This window comes from Astyanax mexicanus, chromosome 14, assembly GCF_023375975.1.
Source record: "Astyanax mexicanus isolate ESR-SI-001 chromosome 14, AstMex3_surface, whole genome shotgun sequence".
In the NCBI taxonomy this organism is placed as follows: Eukaryota; Metazoa; Chordata; class Actinopteri; order Characiformes; family Acestrorhamphidae; genus Astyanax; species Astyanax mexicanus.
In genome coordinates this window covers 3453589-3474399 of record NC_064421.1, presented here as the reverse complement: position 1 = coordinate 3474399, position 20811 = coordinate 3453589, and the positions used below count along the sequence as shown (strand labels likewise).

The following is a 20811-nucleotide window of genomic DNA, read 5'->3' as shown; positions in this document are numbered from 1 at the left end:
CGGCTGTGGGTTCACTATTTGGCAAACAACAGATCATTTTTATCCTTTCTACGTATGTGTTTTAACTGATTATTAATGATTTTAAGGCATTTACAACCTAATTAGTAACCATTAATAAACTAATTGTAAACCATTTATAAACCCTTTATAAAGGTAGCCTTATTTTAAAGTGGTACCGATAAACCTAGTCAGAAACCTAAAGACTCAAAGAAATTTGAGTTACAGAGAAGTAGGTCGCTTTCGTTTTACTTAATGAGCAGCCACAACCTGTCCAGCTATAATCTTCCATAGATACATTATTTAATACTCACCCACAACCCCAAGTAACCCCTGATTAACCCTTAGATCCCTACAGACGGATTTTCCGTCCAAAGTCGCACCTTGTGTTCTCAGCTTAATTACTCAGGAATCCCTTCACACATAAATATAATCCATATATGGTTAAAAAAGGCAGATGACATCCGGTAAAGCTAAATCTACAAGAAACCCATTGAGAAAAACACCTAAAAAGTGAAAACTCTCGTTCCCCAACCAATATTATTTACCTTTAGTGCTTCAAACATATTTATATGATGTTTCAAACCAAATAATATCAGTAAATAAAGACTCAAAAGTGTCCACAGAAAAAGTGTGAAACTACCTGCTTTACTCAAACTAAAGCTAGGTATGGTGTGCGCACTACTTTATATAGTTTTTTTAGTTATAGTGTATATATATATATATATATATATATATATATATATATATATATATATATATATGTGTGTGTGTGTGTGTGTGTGTGTGTGTTTTCTTTGTGTGTCCTGATGATTAAAATACTGAAAGGTATAGGCTGCTCTGAGTGTTTTTTAGTGGTTTTTAGTATCTACATGCATCCTAGAGGTGTGATTATTGATTATCAAGAAAAATAAATAACTCCGCCTGATGCTGTTTCTCCATGTATTTTATCAAAGTAATAAATAATAATCCATGTAATGAACACAAATCATCAATATTCTTATGCTTTTAACTCATATACACTCTAGTCTAATCTTTTTTTGGAAATATATCTTGGGTGTGAATATATTTAAAATCTATATATTCAAAAATAAGTAACATTTTGAGCAAAACATGATCAGTTCCAGGAAAATATAACAATGCTGCTTCCTTTTACATTTTAAATGATTATATTTTTGAGCAGCCGTATGTCTTCTGGAGTAAAAGAGATCAGGGCATGTGTCTGTCTGATATAATTACTGTGTTATAAGACCTGAAAGAGGAACTGAAAAAAAAGAAGAAAAAACACACCGTGACAGCCAAGAGGACAGTTTAAAGGGTAAAGTAAATGTATGATTAGAACAGCACTGCTGAGGGTAATTAATGGCAAAAATAGCACCGCTAAGGTTGCAACCTCCCTAAACTAGAAAAGCACTGCTTAAATAAGTTTATGCTATTTTACGGCAGTGATACTCACACATTAATACACTTATACAGTTATACCTGAGCAACATTGTAGATGCACGTTCGGTGGATGACATGTTGGAACAACATCTTAAAGAAGCCCTGAGAAGCTACAAGAAGCTGTGAAAAGCTTTGAGAAGTGTCGAGAAGCCTTCAGAAGCTTTAAAAAGCTCAGAGAAGCTCTGAGAAGCTTTAAACGTTTTGAGAAGCTTTGAGAAGCTCTGTGAAGCTTTGATAATTTTTGAGAAGCTCTGAGAAGCTTAACAAAACTCTGAGATGCTCTGAGAAGCTTTGAGAATCTTTGAGAAGCTCTGGGAAGCTTTAAAAAACTCAGATGCTCTGAAAAAAATCTGAAAAAGCTCTGAGAATTGTTGAGAAGCTCTGAGAAGCATTGAGATGCTCTGAAAAGCTTGAGAAGCTGTGCAAAGCTCTAAGAAGCTATTGGAAGCTTTAAAAAAAACTCTGAGATGCTCTGAGAAAGCTCTGAAAAGCTTCACAATACTCAGAGATGCTCTGAGAAAGATCTGAGAAGCTTGAGAAGTGTTGAGAAGCTCTGATAAGCTTGAGAAGCTGTGCAAAGCTCTAAGAAGCTTTAAGACGCTTTGGGAAGCTCTAAGAAGCTCTGATAAGTCCTGAGAAGCTTTGAGAATCTTTGAGAAGCTCTGGGAAGCTTTAAAAAACTCAGATGCTCTGAGAAAGCTCTGAGAAGCTTGAGAAGTATTAAGAAGCTCTGAGAAGCTTTGAGAATATTTGAGTTCTGAGAAGCTTTAAAAAACTCTCAGATGCTCTGAAAAAGCTCTGAAAAAGCTCTGAGAAGTGTTGAGAAGCTTTGAGAAGCTTTGAGAAGCTCTGAGAAGCTTTAAGAAGCTCTAAAAAGCTCTGAGAAACTCTTAGAAGCTTTGAGAAGCTCTGAAAAGCTTTGAGAAACTCTTAGAAGCTTTGAGGCACTCTGAGAATCTTTGAGAAGCTCAGATGCTCTGAGAAGATTTGAGAAGCTTTGAGAAGCTCTGAGAAGTTTTGAGAAGCTCTGAGAAGCTTTAAGAAGCTCTGAAAAGCTCTGAGAAACTCTTAAAAGCTTTGAGAAGCTCTCAGAAGCTTTGAGATGCTCTGTGAAGCTCTGAAAAGCTCTGAGAAACTCTTAGAAGCTTTGAGAAGCTCTGTAAAGCTTTGAGATGCTCTGTCAAGCTCTAAAAAGCGTTAAGAAGCTCTGAAAAGCACTGAGAAGTTTTGAGAAGCTTTGAGAAGCTCTGAGAAGCTCTGAGAAGCTTTAAGAAGCTCTAAAAAGCTCTGAGAAACTCTTAGAAGCTTTGAGAAGCTCTGAAAAGCTTTGAGAAACTCATAGAAGCTTTGAGAAGCTCTGAAAAGCTTTGAGAAACTCTTAGAAGCTTTGAGGCACTCTGAGAATCTTTGAGAAACTCTTAGAAGCTTTGAGGCACTCTGAGAATCTTTGAGAAGCTCAGATGCTCTGAGAAGATTTGAGAAGCTTTGAGAAGTTTTGAGAAGCTCTGAGAAGCTTTAAAAAGCTCTGAAAAGCTCTGAGAAACTCTTAAAAGCTTTGAGAAGCTCTCAGAAGCTTTCAGATGCTCTGTGAAGCTCTGAAAAGCTCTGAGAAACTCTTAGAAGCTTTGAGAAGCTCTGTAAAGCTTTGAGATGCTCTGTGAAGCTCTGAAAAGCGTTAAGAATCTCTGAAAATCACTGAGAAGTTTTGAGAAACACTGAGAAATTCTAAGAACCTTTTAAAAGTGTAAATATGGACTGTTTGCAGGGTGTTAGGCCCTATATAACGTATAACAGTAGTACTTTCAATATTATTTTTCTGCAAATATACCCGGAAACATTGTGATATTATTATTTTATTACTATATCACCCACCTGTAATCGTAATATATGTAAAGTATCGCCAAGCTCCTGCCAGTACAGAGCCCTGCTGCTGTCTCGTGACTCTGGCACATCAGTGTATACACTGGAGGAAACCTGAGGCTGAGGAAATCTCCCTGTTTCCAGTTCATTCACTGTCACCATCTGCACCCTGCACCCCCACCTCTCCGGCCGACTGCTCTCTGAGCCGTGAGTAAAGCTCTGCCGTGTGTTCGGCTCGCCGCTCTCCCGCTAAATCAGCCTCATTTATAACACAGAGTTTCTGCTGCCTGCTGAGAGGGGGATTCTCACTCCACCGCTGCACTGAGGCACAGAAAATAACTCAAATTTACCCTCATTTGTCCAATTGATTTGTGCCGTAATGGAAGCTTGTGGGCAATTTCAGGTTCTTGTGGCTAAATGTTCCACGCTGCAGCGCTGCTGTGTGAAAAGCTATTGAAGATCAGAATCTGTAAAGCAGGGGTGTCCAAACTTTTTTTGTTTGGGGGCCAGAAGGAGAAATATATTTGAAGTCACGGGCCACAGACTCTGTAATAAAACAAATAATGAAATATACCACTTTAATTAATACTTTTTTCCTGATTATTTTATTAACACATCATTTTACTTGACTCACTATCTTTATCTTTGACAGTGTTGTGTAAACTAAGATTTTTCTAATTTATGTTTAATTTCACGATGTCTCTTAATATTAAACTCCTTAATTACGGCAACTTTTAGACTCTTTGTCACGTTTTTCTGAGCTAGAAATGCACACCCTCTCCTCTTTTAGACTCTTTGGCCCGTTTTTCTGCGCTAGAAATGCGCACTCTATCCGCTTTTAGACTCTTTGGCCTGTTTTTCTGCGCTAGAAATGAGCACTCTATCCGCTTTTAGACTCTTTGGCCTGTTTTTCTGCGCTAGAAATGAGCACTCTCTCCGCTTTTAGACTCTTTGGCCCGTTTTTCTGCGCTAGAAATGCGCACTCTCTCTGCTTTTAGACTCTTTGGCCTGTTTTTCTGCGCTAGAAATGCACACTCTCTCCGCTTTTAGACTCTTTGGCCCGTTTTTCTGCGCTAGAAATGCGCACCCTCTCCACTTTTAGACTCTTTGACCTGTGTTTCTGCACTAGAAATGAGCACCCTCTCCGGTCTTAGACTCTTTGGCCCGTTTTTCTGCGCTAGAAATGCGCACCCTCTCCGCTCTTAGACTCTTTGACCCGTTTTTCTAAGCTAGAAATGCGCACTCTCTCCGCTTTTAGACTCTTCGGCCCGTTTCTGACACCTAGCGTTCAAACTTTGAATCTCACATTATAAAAACCTGCTTAACAGCAGGCCAACTTTCATTCTATTTCTAAAATACCTCACGGACACCTCTGCTCTAAGGGGTAAAAGTGTACTAGTGCATCATGATCCATCAGTCTGAAGGTGCCACTCTAGTGAAAAAAAAGTAGATTAAAGTATACGAAGCATTATTTTGCTATAGTGCACTAAAGTGTACTTAACTGTACTAAAATAGAACTATTTGAAATATACTTTTAAAAGAAACATTTAAACATTTAATCTACTTCATGTATGTAACCCCATATTTTAAATATGCTTACAGTAAAATTATAATACATTTAATTTAAGAGTGTTACAACTGTATCACTATTTATTATACACCAGATATATTAGAAATGTACTAAAAATTGATGTTAAATATATGTGATTTACATTACATTAGAGTACAAATATGCTTCTTGTGCCTGTCTTTTGTAAATAGCACACTTCTAGTAGGCTATACACATATATTGTAATATACTGTACCACATTTTTTTGAATGGTACAAATTTACTATACATTTTATAAATGTAGTAATTTAAATTATATATATTAATTCAATATAATTTATATAATATTTCAGTATAATATTTCAAAAGTAAACTACTACAACAAAATAAAAATGAAAAGTCAAGAAGCCGATGATCCAGAATATCATGATACTAATAATATTAATAATGCACTCCAAATATCTCCATATATCCAGGATTAAAGTATAATAAATGATACTGGACAGATATAATCTATAGTCTCTAGTAGATACATAATGGGAAATAATGAGAACAGTGTGCATTTTTCTTTTGCTAAAATCAGTAAAAAAAAAAAAAAAAAAGGTGTCCGCTGATGTGATAATTAGGGGTGGGTGATACGGCACCATATTTCAGGGTATAATATAATATTGGTCATGATATTCAAAGAAGGTTGGCGATATTATTGCGTACGATAAGAAATGTCACAACCCTAGTTCTAATCCATATTATGAGAAGCAAGAACTACTCAACTAACGAAAGAAAAAAAAAGACTTTTAGAATAAATTAGGCCATCAATTGGAAAATAAGAATTTTTAAAAACTTTGAAAGTATCCTCAAGTGCAGTCACAGCTAAGAGACCATTAAAAACATAATAATGATGGAACTGGCACTCATCAGGACTGCCCCAGGAAAGGATTAGAAGAGCGAGAGTTTCCTCTGTTGTACAGGAAAAGTTCATCAGAGTTACCAGCCTCAGAAACACAAGTTAACAAACAGCTCCCCAGATAAGAGCAGCTAAATACTTACATACCTAAATACATACTACAGAGTATTTTGGTTTATTTAAAGTTTAATTACTTTTAAGTTACTACATGATTCCTTATGTGTTTCTACATAGTCTGGATGAAACTATATTTTACTGAAGTTTGCTCTAGATCTGCAAGGCTATAAAATGTGAAAAGTCTTGCAACAGAAACAGAGACTAATATCCTGTCCCATTATTTTTGCCACCTTTTGGCTAAATAGTGCTGCACTGTGCGCTGTGGGATATGTATGGTGGGGTCTCTGAATGCACTGGATGCCACACTAACGTTAAAAACAGAAGGCCCCACATGTCAGTGCAGCATTATATAGCTACCATAGGGCATGCCAAAAGTCATGGGACCAGCTGCTGTACAGTTCCTGTAAATGTTTTAGGCCAGTTTTTTTTAGCGTTATTAAGCGTGAGTTTCTGCAGTGTGGTTTGTGAGGCAGGTCACAGTGAGAGTAATTGACGGTGGTCAGGAACATAGCCTTTGAAGCAGCAGCATCATCACGCAGAGGCTAACAGGCTTTTTCTCATTTCCTGAGCTCCGGCTCGGTGGCCGAGCCAGTTTTCTTTAAGCTGCTTTTGCCACGCTGCGGATTACCAATAAATAAATAAATAAACAGGAGCCGTGGCTTTCATCTCTCTCCCGGCGCGGTAAAGCCTGAATGTGTTTGATGACACAACCCGCCGGAGGGCCTTCGCCGCGGAGCGGCTGCTTTGTGCTGAACTGTAGGAATGTCACGCCGGTTTACGCTACATCGGTAAAGGTGTGCAGCACGAGTTTAGAGGGGGGGTAAGGTTCGTGTGGTACCTGAAAAAATGCACTGATCACAAATTTAGTGGCCTTTAAAAGTCTCATTACATCGTTTTTAAATGTATTTTAAACAGTCTTTTTTGAAAAAAGTGTTCAGGTGTTTCTATTTAGCCCTGCTTTAGATCACTGAATTAGTGGTCTCTGAAGAAAGACAGGATTCCGGCTCTTGCTCATATCTTTACAGTTCTAAAACTTAAAGGTCACCTTCCGCGAAAATCCGATTTTTCTTGTTTTTTGTGGAATACAGTAGGTCTCTCCGAGTTGAATGTGTACACCTGCTCATTAAACTGTTTTGCAGCCCCCATTGTCTGCAGGAGCTAAGCAAAGAAATCCCCCCTCCCCCCCTCCGAAAAACGGGTGAATTTTGAATTATCTTTCTGCCTACGTAGGCAGAAACTCACAGACCAGCCCACCTTGGCTCGAGAAACTCCCAGAGGCGGAGCTGAAGCGACGCAACATCACCGCTCATCAGTTAGGAGGTGGGAGGCAGTGAGCGGCAGAGCGGTGGAGGGGCGTCGCAGTGCTCCTAGCCAATCAGAGGAGAGATATTTGCATGCTGTTTGCATGTATGAATATTCATGAGCAAAGCTGGAATCCGGTCATTTTGGACACACCCCTAAAACAGTCCATTAAAAAAGAGCTATACAGAGACACCTGAGCACTTTTTTTTTACAAAAACGGCTCACATATCATTCATTCATACTAGAGACCACAACTAGACATTTTAAAATGAAAGAAAAAACGACGGAAGGTGACCTTTAAAGAACAAAATGTTTTCAGATATACAGCCTTAGTTATAAAGATACAGCACTAAGTGCTAGATAAAGTTAACCCTTAACCATAAAGTCACTGGTTGATGTAGACACCCTAACGTCTCTCTGATCAACTCAACACTATTTCTGAGGCTTTTCTTTTACTAGCTATTGCAGACAATGGAGGCTGAGAAACTCATGTGCAGCATCATAAACAAAAACCTACTGTATTTCACAAACAACAGAAAAAATTTGTATTTTAGTGGAGACCTTTAAATTATACAGAATTTTAAGCATTTCTTTGTAGATCCCTGGGATATTGTAGCAACAACCTAGCAACAGCATTGCAGCAACCTAGCAACCACTTAGCAACATCTAAACAACCATCTGAGATACCCAAACAACACCACAGCAACATATTCTAATAAATTGGCCACAGAGAGTGGAAGCACAAGCTCAGCTAACAGAGAACGTTATAAGAACGTTTAGCTTTGTTTTAAAAAAAAAGGTTCCGGGAAAGTTAAACTGAATATTTACAAAAAAAATATCACTGGAACGTTCTGATGACCCAGAAAAATGTGTACTAAGATCACAGAAATGTTAAAAGTATCATTCCCAAAACTAAAATTGACGCAGCATAGTCATGGTCTAATAATATTAATATTTCTATAATATTTTTCTGTGTTTTCTGTTATATCTTGCTTTAGATCCATGAATTAGTGGTCTCTGAAAAAAGACAGGATTTCGGCTCTTGCTTATGAATATTCATACACACAAATATACCACCTCTGATTGGCTAACAGCACTGCAGCAGAGAACGCCTACCTGCCTTCCCCCACAGTCAATTTTTACAGTTAATAATTAAAACTCAAAGGACAAAATGTTTTCAGAGATACAGCCTTAGTTATAAAGATGCAGCACTGAGTGCTAGATAAAGTTAACCCTTAAACTTCGCTTGACGTCAGACTCGAGCAGCCCCGCGGCATTGATAACATTTCTTTCAACCAAAATAAGGCTACTAAACCGTGCTTCCCTAGTGTATATTTAATGTCTCAGTAAAACGCAGAATCAACCGGAGATCCGATTTAAACCTACAGGCTCTTAGCTGTAAGCTGACAGTCTTGGCTCTGCTGCAGCCTGGCTTTAGCACTGTCTGTGGGCGGTTCCGAACCAAGGTGGGCGGGGCCATGAATACTGATTCACAGGTTGAGGAACAGTTTCATGTGTAGCATCATCTACAACTCAGAGAGAACTATTTTATTAATGAAGTAGGTGTTTCTAACAAGGTGGCCAGTGAATGGAAGCACAAGGTACTGTATGTGTTTTTAATAATATGTGTGTGTGTGTGTGTGTGTGTGTGTGCAGGAGCTGGAGGACCGGCTGAAGCTGGAGCAGAGGGAGGAGCTACATGCACTGAGAGAAGCTCACAGACAGACCCTGGAGATCCTCCGTCAGCAGTCCGACCAGGAGCTCCAGACTCTGCGCTTCGAGCTGGAGGACGAGGGCAAAGCCATGCTGGGTGAGATAAACTAGCACTTGCGCTCTGACTTTGCCAAATTGCTATTTTAACAGTGCAGCTAACTGGACATGTCCAAAAAATGCTTCTCATTAGAGCTGTTTGTTCACGCTGTAAAGGTGTGCTAACGGGTCATTTACTTAGCAATGAATGTCTGACTATTGGCATCTGTCTAGGTTGTATTCAGTCAGTGGAGCACCTGTGTTTTTTTGTTGTCAAGATAGCAATACTCCAGAAATTTACCTGAACACACCTCTTTTCCAGACCACCTTGCCCATGAGTGTAGATATATTCACACGCACTGTTGCTATTTAAACCATGCAGAAGGAATTTGTGAAAGTTTTCTCTTTGCGGGATGTACGATTGGGTCTTTAAGCTGCTGCTAACCCTGGTTGCACTGCTGGAACAGTATTAGCATGAGCCGCTAACCACAGCGTCAGCTCTTTCACCATCCAGAGGTGAGTATATTGGACTTTGGTCTGCACGTTTACCATGTTAAAACAAGTTACATGGAATAAACCGCTAGCTAATATTATCCTGGCTTACAGGAACACTCAGGGTTCCTCAGTGTAGCTCTATCGAGTGGCATTTACTGTTAGCTGCTAATGCTAATGCTCCAGCTTTAGTGGAAATCTGGAAATCTAAGCTTACTGTAAATAAATGGAAGGGGTTTACTTACCAAAATAAACAGTTTTCAGGAGAGAAAACTTTAAACGGAAATGTGTTTTTTAAGAAAACATAGTGGCACCCCTGTTCCTTACTAGTTTCACATAATACGCCTTATAATCCAGTTCACCTTATAGCATGAAAAATATGCTAAACACTTAATGCAGGAAAACCAGCCCACATATCCCACAGGCCAGTTTAGTAGTTCAGTATTCTTTAGCTTTCGTAGCACATGGCAAAAGTCACGGGACACAATGCTAGCTAGCTCCTGTTCCATGTTATTCCACATGTCAGTGTCAATTCTAGTTAAAAAGCATCGTTTATGATGTTCTGGACATCACCGTCGATGAGAAGCTCCGCTCGCACTGACAGTTCTGATTGGTGGAGTTGGTGTGTCGGGCTGTATTAGAGGAAGTGGACCCGTGGAGTCCAGATGGTGGAGCTGGAGGCAGCATGGTGTGAAAATCGTGGCCATAATCCATGAAGATTTATTCAGCTGCCAAGTTTACTCTGATCAACAAGACGACTGAAGCAGACTCTCTGCAGCCCTCACACAATCTCCATTCACTCGTCTTCATCCACAGAGTGATCTGATTCAGCTATTGATGTTGTCACTAATGTGTGTATTAAACACAGAGTGATCTATTTTAAGCGTTTATTTCTTTGATTGTTGATAATTATTTTTGGCTTACATCCAATAAAAACACAAAAATCAGTGTCTCAGAAAATTTGAATAATATATAGGATCAATTGGTTCTTTTGGCAGTGTGGGCAGTGTGCCAAGTCCTGCTGGAAAAAGAAATCCACATCTCTATAAAAGTTGTCCGTATCAGAGGGAAGCTGTAAGATATGAAGTGCTGTAAGATTTTGTGGGAAAACAAAACTGCACTGACTTTAGACTTGATAATAAAACACAGTGGATCAACACCAGCAGATGACATGTCTCTCCAAACCATCACTGATTGGTGGAAACTTCACACTAGACCTCGAGCAGTTTGGACTGTGTGTCTCTCCACTCTTCCTCCAGACTCTGCTCCCTTGATTTACTTTAAATGAAATGTAAAATGTATTGATGATCAGTGATGGTTTGGAGAGGTCAAGATGTTGATGGTCAGGATGATCATACCACACAGATGCTACCACCCCTATGCTTCACACTGGTTTATTAAGCAATGGATAGTGCTAGGTGCAAGAACCTTGCCTAAAAAGCATACCGTATTTTTTGTACTATAACACACACTGTATTATAAGGCGCTCTATGTGACACTAGTAAGGAACAGGGGTGTCATCCGGTTTTCCTTCTAATTCAGCAGGTCTCACTGCTGGTTGGTGGTAACTTAGGTAAGGCTAAGCTAAGATAACAAAACTGTAAGTCAAACAACCGCTGAATGTTAATCTACACAGATTTCTCTCCTGAAAACTTTAAACTCCTGTTTATTTGTATGAGTAAACAGTAAGCTTAGATTTCCAGATTTCCACTAAAGCTGTGTGCAGTTCGTCCCTTGTTCATCCATAGCTTGTTTTAATACAGTAAACATGCAGACTAGAGTCTGATATACTCTCCTCTGAACTGTGAAACAGCTATCGCTTAGCACAGTTAGTAGCTAATGCTAATACTGCTCCAGCAGTGCTAGCCAGGGTTAGCAGCAGACTGCAGGCCAAAAAGACTCACCTCTGGATGGCGAAGAAGCTAGCGCTTAATGCGGTTAGCAGCTAATGCTAATGCTGCCTCAGCCTTGGTGCTGGAGAAACTTAAACACTGAACTCCTGTATAACTCTGTACTTCAGCTTTAAGTGGCTTTACTGCTCCTTAATACCTGACTGATAGAATTCATACATAAGATGCACCAGATTTTAAGAAGCTCTGACGATTTTTAGGAAAAATTAAAGGGATTTTTAGCATTGTCACTCTTTTGTATTTCTTTATGGCAAACCGCAAATCCAGATGTCCTCTGATGTGTTATTTTTTCACTGAGGATAAAAAATAAAACGTCTGGTCCACAGTTGGCCTCCTTTAATCCAGGCTGCAGGGTTTCTACCCGGGGGATGATCTTCATTAGGATGTTGGCAGGCAGAGGTTTGAATGGCGAGACTCTAGCAGACTGAAGGCAGGAGTCTATTACAGTCTGGCACCAGGCGGCGTGCCCGGTGCCATTATGGGTCATTAGAGAAGAGCCATTAACCATCAACTTTAAAAACAACTTTTTAAAAACAAGTTTAGACCAAAGACTGTATATAAGTATGGACAGGACGTCCCCATTCACTCTCATTACGGCGTTTTGAAGCCAAAATATGGCCAAAATGAAAGCTGGCATCTTGCCATTTTCACCAAACAAGTTACTTAACTTAGCTAACCTGCATTGGCTAATCTAGATAACTAGTTCAATAGCGTTAAGTACCTAATGCTAGGTTAAAAACCTAACCTAGATACTACAGGGTTGGACAATGAAACTGAAATACCTGTCATTTTAGTGTGGGATTTTAGGTTTAGGTCTAAATTGGAGCAGCCTGGTGTTCAATCTTCATTAATTGCACATTGCACCAGTAAGAGCAGAGTGTGAAGGTTCAATTAGCAGGGTAAGAGCACAGTTCTGCTCTAAATATTACAATGCACACAACATTATGGGAGACATACCAGAGCTCAAAAGAGGACAAATTGTTGGTGCACGTCTTGCTGGAGCATCTGTGACCAAGACAGCAAGTCTTTGTGATGCATCAAGAGCCACGGTATCCAGGGTAATGTCAGCGAGATACCACCAAGAAGCACCAACCACATCCAACAGGATTAACTGTGGACGCTGTAAGAGGAAGCTGTCTGAAAGGGATGTTCGGGTGCTAAACCGGATTGGATCCAAAAAACATAAAACCACGGCTGATCAAATCACGCAGAATTCAATGTGCACCTCAACTCTCCTGTTTCCACCAGAACTGTCCATCACCACAATCAATTATAGTGGTCTAAAACCAGGTGTTTCAGTTTCATTGTCCAACTGCTGTAAAATTAGGGAGAAGAACAAAGTAGGAATACTAATGAGGATGGAGGGACATTATCCACTTTCTAAAAAAACTGCAGTTACTACAGTTAACTGCTGAACAAGCCATTGCTTTACGTTAGAAATGTAATTTTTGACAGTAAAATCCGAATGTCAGAAATATCTGGCTGTGAGCTCTGTGACACGGGAGGGGGGCTTGCAGAATCTCTCATTCAGTCGAATGGAAATAGGTGGGGTTAAAAGTCAGCCAGCCACCAGAGGGCGTAAGAGATGTAGTGGCTTCACTTGCATGTTTAGACATGCATTAAAAAATATATATATAAACAAAAATGTCCTGCAGTTTAAAAGAAGCTAGAAGAAGTTCACAGGTGAGATAAACTTAAACTTAATTTAAATTCCTGTTGTTTCTGTTTGTGTGTGTGTGTGTGTGTGTGTGTGTGTGTGTGTAGCATCTCTACGTTCAGAGCTGAATCACCTACATGCCACAGCTATAGAACACCTGAGACAGGTACACATGCAGGAGAACACGGCGGCCAAGAGAGAACTGGACAACACCTTGGAGCGCTGTGAACAGCATGTAAGTTTCCCACATTTCAAGAATTAATTCAGAATTGTAAATTCTGTTGTATATTTACATTTACTCCACTATTAAAAAAAAAATAATAATAATTTAATTTAAATTATTTTTTTTCTACTGAAAGCACTTCTTTTCTTCTTACGAAGATGTCCTTTTATTAAAAGAATGTAACTTCATTTTTCATAGAGATTTTTGGCAGCAATATATAAATACAAATAGTAATATAAACGTTTGATAGCCCAAACCCCCCTAAGTCTGTTAGCAGAACAGGACATTACCCAAAAGTCGTTTTTATTGCAGTTATTGTTGCGATTCATTTCTCTCATCACTGACCTCGCTGACACGTCCCACCCACCCCCCTCAGTTCCTACGCCAGTGCAGACAACTGTCACACAGGTGAGCCATCAACCGTGCACCGTGCAGCTTGATTTGAGGCGTGTGTCAGTGTGTCTTTGCTATCGTAACGGCGGGAAAAGTACACCTTGCGCGCCTCTCGAAACACAGAGCAAAAGACATGTACTAATTAATGTAATTAATGATGGATGTGGTTAACTTTGGGCGTAACGTGAAATAAACCAATCAGTGTGTCACTTGCCTTTAAATCTCTTTAAGAGCCAGGTGCTCTCTGATTTTGGCGGATTGCTATTTTAACAGCGCAGAGCTTCTGCGCTTCTCAGCAGAAGAAACTGATCTGATGGTTCACGCAGTAAAGAAGCTCCAGCAGCTCATTTATGGGAACATCAATGATGTTTTATTTAGTATCCTGTTTATTATTGATGTGTGTCACGAGTGGGTGTGTACCTGCATTGCCAAGATAGCAATGAACGTCTGTCTACACTGTAAGCCCGGATAAGTTGAATTTACTTTAAAAATTTGAGGAAACTGGTTGCTTTAAAAAAGTTAAGTAATGAGTAATAAAAACTTAAGTTAGACTTAAGTTAGCATAACTTACAACATCAAGTTATTACAACTAAAGGGGAAGTTGACTACACACTGATGGTGAGTGTTAGTCAGAAACTGTTTGACACACCCAGTTTGCAAATATGCAAATAGATTGTGACAGAAGCCAATAGAAAAGAAGCTGTTAATGGCAAAACAGACTACACTCAGTTATTATAAGTTGGAAATATCCAATTTTATGTAAAACAGACTTAAATCATTTCAATTGAAACAATGTATGGGTTTACAGTGTAGGTTGTATTCAGTCAGTGGAGCACCTGGGACATTCCAGGATTTTGGTACATTTAAGGGTTGGTCACTTCTGAAAATTTGATCTTCAATTTGATAATTTTTAGTCATATATTTATTAAATACAGTTAATAGACTATCAAAAAGTTTGATTCGTCAAGCTCAGGTAACAAAGCAGTTTTTTTAATTAGATTCTGCAATATATTTGGTAACTTACAGTAACAGGGTTGCGAGTAACAGGGCTGTAAATCTAGGCTAAGTTGTGGTTTAACCCAGGAACAGATGCTAACTGTAAAATTTAGCTATGTGTACAAGATCAAGAACAAACATGGTTATATAAATATATAAAGTAAATGTTGACTCTACTCATTATTAGTCTTACAATATGAGTAACAGGGCTGTGTTCACTGAGTGACACACACAACTTGGACAAACATATTTGGAAAAAAAACTTGAAAATTGTTAGAGCACTTACTCTTGGTCTCGCCATGTGGGCAGAAAATGCCCTTGTGATGTCACTTCCTTTGTGCCAGTAGACAAATATTTTTAAGTCTTTCTCTGCAGGTAAAATTCCTTATGGTAACAGGGTTGAGCGCATGTTGTGGGATACAACTTAACAGCATAAAAACTGTAACATGCAAAACAATGCAGACCAAAGACGTTGTAAAGGAGACGCATATCAACAATATACAAGAGGAAGTCATTTATTTAGAGCTTATTTTAATTGTTAAATTTGCCAAAGGAGTTGTTCACCCAATGTGTGGGACAAGAGAAAACGGCCATTTTTTGAGGTGGTCCAAAGGTATTCAGTCTTTTGAATATATAACAAGTACATTGTTCACACAAATTAGTCATTTAGATATTTTGAATATGTACATTTGAAATATAAGTGGTGGGACAGGAAATGTACCAAAATCCTGGAATGTCCCACCTGTGTTTTCTGTTGCCAAGATAGCAATACACCAGAAATGTACCTGAACACACCTAAACATTTCCAGACCACCATGCCCATTAGTGTAGATACTGTATATTCAGAAACACTGTTGCTTTTTAAACGAGGCAGGTGTAAGGAGTGAAAATAGTTTGTCAGTGGGGTGTAAGATAGCAATGAGCATGGTATAAGATAGGCCTCTAAATAAATGTTTATTATAGGAGCTTTTCTCATAATGAGCACCTGGAAAAACACTAGACTACAACAGTTACTGATGATCTGTTTGTTTGCTGGGGCTCCTCCATCCTAATCCCCCGCTTTAATATTATATTTGTAGACGCCTGCTTTTCTTGAAGACATGGCACATCATAATTTATTCATTGTTTGGCAGAATATCTGGGTGCTGGTCAAGGAGAATCCTTTAAAAGCCTCAGAGACTCGCAGGCAGGAATACATTAAAATCTGCTGACGAACGACGACCTGCAACTTTAAACAGCCTCTCCCACCCTGAATAAAACTACCTGCCTCACACACACCTGCTCTCAGCACTGTGTTTAATACACAGGAATAGAGTTTAAATCCTGAAGTTTAAGTTTACACACACTATATACAGTGACTTGCACTTTTTCACATTTGTTTAACCTTACAACCACAAACTTAAATGTATTTTATAGAGATTTTAACGGATAGAGAAGCACAAAGTAGCACATAACTGTGATGTGGAATGAAAGTGATACATGGTTTTAAACTTTATTATCGATTATACAACAGTTCCGACCTCACAATCTGATTGGTTGAGAAGTGATCTAGCCGTGCTGATATATGTGATAACATCACAGCCTTCTTACACTAAACTTGTATCACTTCGCCGACGCGTTGCCGAGTAACGGCGTATACACACAGGACACCCGCAGCAGCGTTAGCTTAGCACAGGCTAGCGCTCAGCCGCGGCACCCTCGCCCGCAGCGCTGGCTCGTCTTTTGTGGAAAAAAGGGAAGGAAAACCGCTCAGCTAATGCCGTCTGACAGCCAGAACGCTAACCAGCCAGGCTAGGCTAAGCTAATGCTGAGCTAAAGCAAGCTACGCTAACCTAACCACAGTCCAGCCGGCTAGCTAAAACCAACACCACCCAGCAAAACAAACAGAAATGCTCAAAAAATGCGCAGTTTTCACCTGAAGACGACTCCACGGAGCAGGAGAGGAGAGTTTTAGCGTTATTTCACGCTCCTAACGTTACCATCTTCACTTATTCCCAATTTTGATTTCAAGCTAACTTTTGTGGTGTTAGTCTGTATGAACCATACACTGTTTTGTAGTTAAGTTTCAGTTCTGTTACAGTTGTTGTGGAACTACTTTTTGGCGGAAGGCACAGTCCATATTAAAGCATATTCAAACTGAATTTCTTAAAGTTCTTTGATTTATTTGTTTTATTCATTTTGTAAAAAAAAAAAAAACTGTTGTATAAAAGCAATAGAACACGAGAGGGAGTGGGATTTTACGAATAAGATCAGAGATAAAGTTGTGGAGAAGAAGTTTAAAGCAGGGTTAGTTTCTAAAAACATATCCCAAGCTTTGAGCATCCCAAAGCAGCACTGTTTAATCGAAGCAGCCAAGAGGCCCATGGTCACTCTGGAGGAGTTGCGGAGATCCACAACTCAGGTGGGTGAATATCTAAGTCATGTGCTCCACAAATGTGGCCTTTATGGAAGAGTGGCAAGAAGTAAGCCACTGTTGAAAAAAACTGTAGAGAGATATGAAAACTGTTTAAACTGATTAAATTGTTTAAATCTATATATTATTTTCGTTCCACTTCACAATTATGTGCTATCTATTTTGTGTTGGTCTATCACTTAAAATCTCAATATAATCAGTGATGTCAGTAACGCGTTACTCTAATCTGACCCTTTTTTCAGTAACGAGTAATCTAACGCGTTACTATTTCCAATCCAGTAATCAGATTAAAGTTACTTATTTAAGTCACTGTGCGTTACTCTCTCTCTCTCTCTCTCTCTCCACTTCATCTCCTCCACACACACACACACACACACACACACACATACACACACACCGCTCCCTTACCCATTCCCCCTCCGCTCTTCCCCAATCACACGCGTCTCGCTTTCTCCCCTGTCTCTCTCTCTCGCGCTCGGCGTGTCTTTAGTTTCCGCCCGTTTTCGTTTTTCGCCAGTTCTCGCAGAGCGCACAATACCGTAAAGACAAGAAAAGTTCCGGTGCTTTAAATGAACACTGTCAGAATTAAATCCTTCTCAGTAGTTGGGTCCGGTATGGGTCCGTATTGGACAACGTCTGGGTCCGGACCCGGACCGCAGTCTGCAAATATGTGATCCCTGGTCTAGACCATATACACGGTTCTGTTTTATAAAACCACTCCTTGCTGCCCTGCAGAGAACAACAGGTTCAGTGTTCAGTTTTACAGTGTTAAATATGTCAGGTCAAGAAAGACTTTCTTTATTTTATATATTTTTTATAAAAACAAGTATTTATGTTTAGTAAAATCAAGAAAGACCATATTTTATTTTTTATAAAAAAAAATATTTATGTTAAGTTATTTTTTTTATTTTTATAAAAAAAAAAGTTATTTTTTTAGGAAATAGTTCAACTTAATAGAGATAAATTGTTGCTGTTAAAATTGCATTTTCCAATAAAGGGAGTATTGGCAAAACTGGTTATAATGTTTCTGCAGCTGCTGAAAGTAACTAATAAAGTAACTTGTAAAGTAACTTAGTTACTTTTAAAATCAAGTAATCCATAAAGTAACTAAGTTACTTTTTAAAGGAGTAATCAGTAATCGGATTACTTTTTCAAAGTAACTATACCATCACTGAATATAATACGTTTAAGTTTGTGGTTGTAAGTTCATGTGAAAATGTGAAAAATTCAAGGGGTATGAGTACTTTCGCAAGCCACTGTATTAAAAACTGATATAAGAAAGCGTAAAATGATGGCGCTCTATGATACGAGACCCTGTCAGAGTTTTACAGAGATGATTTTCAGCGGTGAAGATGAGAGCAGATCTGCAGCGTGGCGTTATTTCAGTGCAGCTCTGGAGACGGATATAAAGATAGAAACTGAGAGAAAGAGAGCGATGGAGAGAGAGATATGAGTGTTCCTGCTGTTTTTATTAAAAACGAAAGGCGACGACACGCTCCTGCTCTCTCTCTCTCTCTCTCTGTGAGCGAGGGACAGCAGGCCTGAGCACTGCAGCACCATTAGAGCTCGGACAGAGATGGATTCACTCCAGGATCAGCCACACTTTACAGGAAAGTGAACGATCAAAATGATGAATAAAGGATAAGAGAGAGTTCTGCTCAAGCTCTTACACTCTCTTTCTCTCTCTCTCTCTCTCTCTCTCTGTGTAATGTATCTTTCTCTCTCTCACTCCGTTTCTCTCCTCCTCTCTCTCTCTCGTGCTGCTCACTTTAGTTAATAATACAGCACAATGGTGTGCTTTTAATGTGACCTAGTTAAATATTTTGTAAGCCCCTGGGCCTGGCAGAAACTCCACCACTGCCCTTTATAAGCAGATTCAGAAACATCCCAGTTAAATCAGACGATTTGAGCGATTTGCTCTGCGCTTCAGATCTGAGCTCACGTCGGACACGCAATCCTTCCGTTCTACAAGCAACGCACGGCAAATTTTCACCTTTATTTTAACCCTGGATACCTTATTCTCACTGTTACAGAACTTATATATTAGTTACAGAGTGGATACTGAATAAATTAGCAGAACTAGAATAGTTAGTACACCCTAAAATACAATTTTACTTTAATAATAATAAATGAATGATTATTATCAGCTGGCTCAATGTTGCATTTCTCCTCCATGTTGATTCCGTGTCACAGACTGGAGGGCGGAGTCACTTTACTAGATATTTGGTAGTATGTTTTTTTTATAGTCTGAAATTACTTGTTGTTTTAAGTTTAACAATAAACATGTGCACGATGATGTTTCTCATAGGGTATGATTGTCAGTTTTGATTAATTATCAATTCATTGTGTAGCTTTAATTTATAGACAATTTAAGACAATACTGAATAATTTATAGTAGATATTAAGAAAAGATAAGATAAGATAAGATACGATAATCCTTTATCAATCCCACAATGGGGAAATTTACAATGTTACAGCAGTACAGAAGAAAGGACAGAGAAAAAATATAAATAAATAATGATAAATCTGAATAAAATATGAAAAAAATTACAGGGAATATATAAAAGATACTTAGAAAAAATATATATAGTAAAGAAAAAATATGATTATGGTAGGAAAATGGTAGTAAATAAATATCAAATAAATAATAGATAAAAAGGTGAGAAAAATATTGCACATTAAACATATTGCACGAATGGTGATAAGAGGATATTGTATAAATACTACTGAATAAATCATAGACAGTGCTTAATAATTCATGGTAGGTACTAAATAGTTCTTAGTAGATACTTAATAATTCACAGTAGATAATAAATAAATCATTGGCAGTACTGAATAATTCATGGTAGATAATTAATAATTCATAGTAGGTACCAAATAATACTAAAGACAATAAGTAACTCATATGAAATACTAAATACATTTATAGTACATACTGAATCATTTATAGTAGGTACTAACGAGTTAATTGTAAATACTGAATAATTCATAGTAGATATTTAATAATTCATAGTAGATACTGAATAATGTAGAGACAGCACTGCATAATTCATTGTATATACTTTATAATTCATAAACAGTACTAAATAACTCATAGTAGGTATGGAATAATTCACAGTAGATACTGAATAATTCATGGTAGATATTGAATAGTTCATAGTAGGCAATGAATAACTCATAGTAGATAATCAATCATTTATAGTAGATAATGAATAATCCATAGTAGAAACTGAGTAATTCATAGTACATTATAAAACATTCATAGTAAATAATGAATAACTCATAGTAGATACTGAATAATTCATAGTAGATACTGAATAATTCATAGTAAATAATGAATAATTCATAGTAAATAATGAATAATTCATAGTAGATACTGAATAATTCATAGTAGATACTGAATAATTCATAGTAGATAATCAATCATTTATAGTAAATAATCAATAATCCATAGTAGAAACTGAGTAATTCATAGTACATTATAAAACATTCATAGTAAATAATGAATAACTCATAGTAGATACTGAATAATTCATAGTAGATACTGAATAATTCATAGTAGATACTGAATAATTCATAGTAAATAATGAATAATTCATAGTAAATAATGAATAATTCATAGTAGATACTGAATAATTCATAGTAGATACTGAATAATTCATAGTAGATACTGAATAATTCATAGTAGATACTGAATAATTCATAGTAAATAATGAATAATTCATAGTAAATAATGAATAATTCATAGTAAATAATGAATAATTCATAGTAGATACTGAATAACTTATAGTAGATACTGAATAGCT

At 38.0% G+C, this 20811-nt stretch overlaps 1 protein-coding gene across 5 annotated transcripts in view; it reads left to right on the top strand.

Moving 5' to 3' along the window:
• fam184aa (family with sequence similarity 184 member Aa) overlaps positions 1–20811 on the top strand; it is an 85024-nt gene that overhangs the window by 45980 nt on the left and 18233 nt on the right. For 3 of the 5 annotated variants that reach the window (XM_022673299.2, XM_022673298.2, XM_049464011.1), the window contains exons 12-13: positions 8829–8982; positions 13088–13215. In XM_022673299.2, coding sequence (XP_022529020.1) covers positions 8829–8982; positions 13088–13215 — 282 coding nt within the window. Of the gene's footprint in view, positions 1–8828; positions 8983–13087; positions 13216–13515; positions 13612–20811 lie in introns of all 5 variants that reach the window. The other 2 variants (XM_049464009.1, XM_049464008.1) reach the window with 1 other exon arrangement.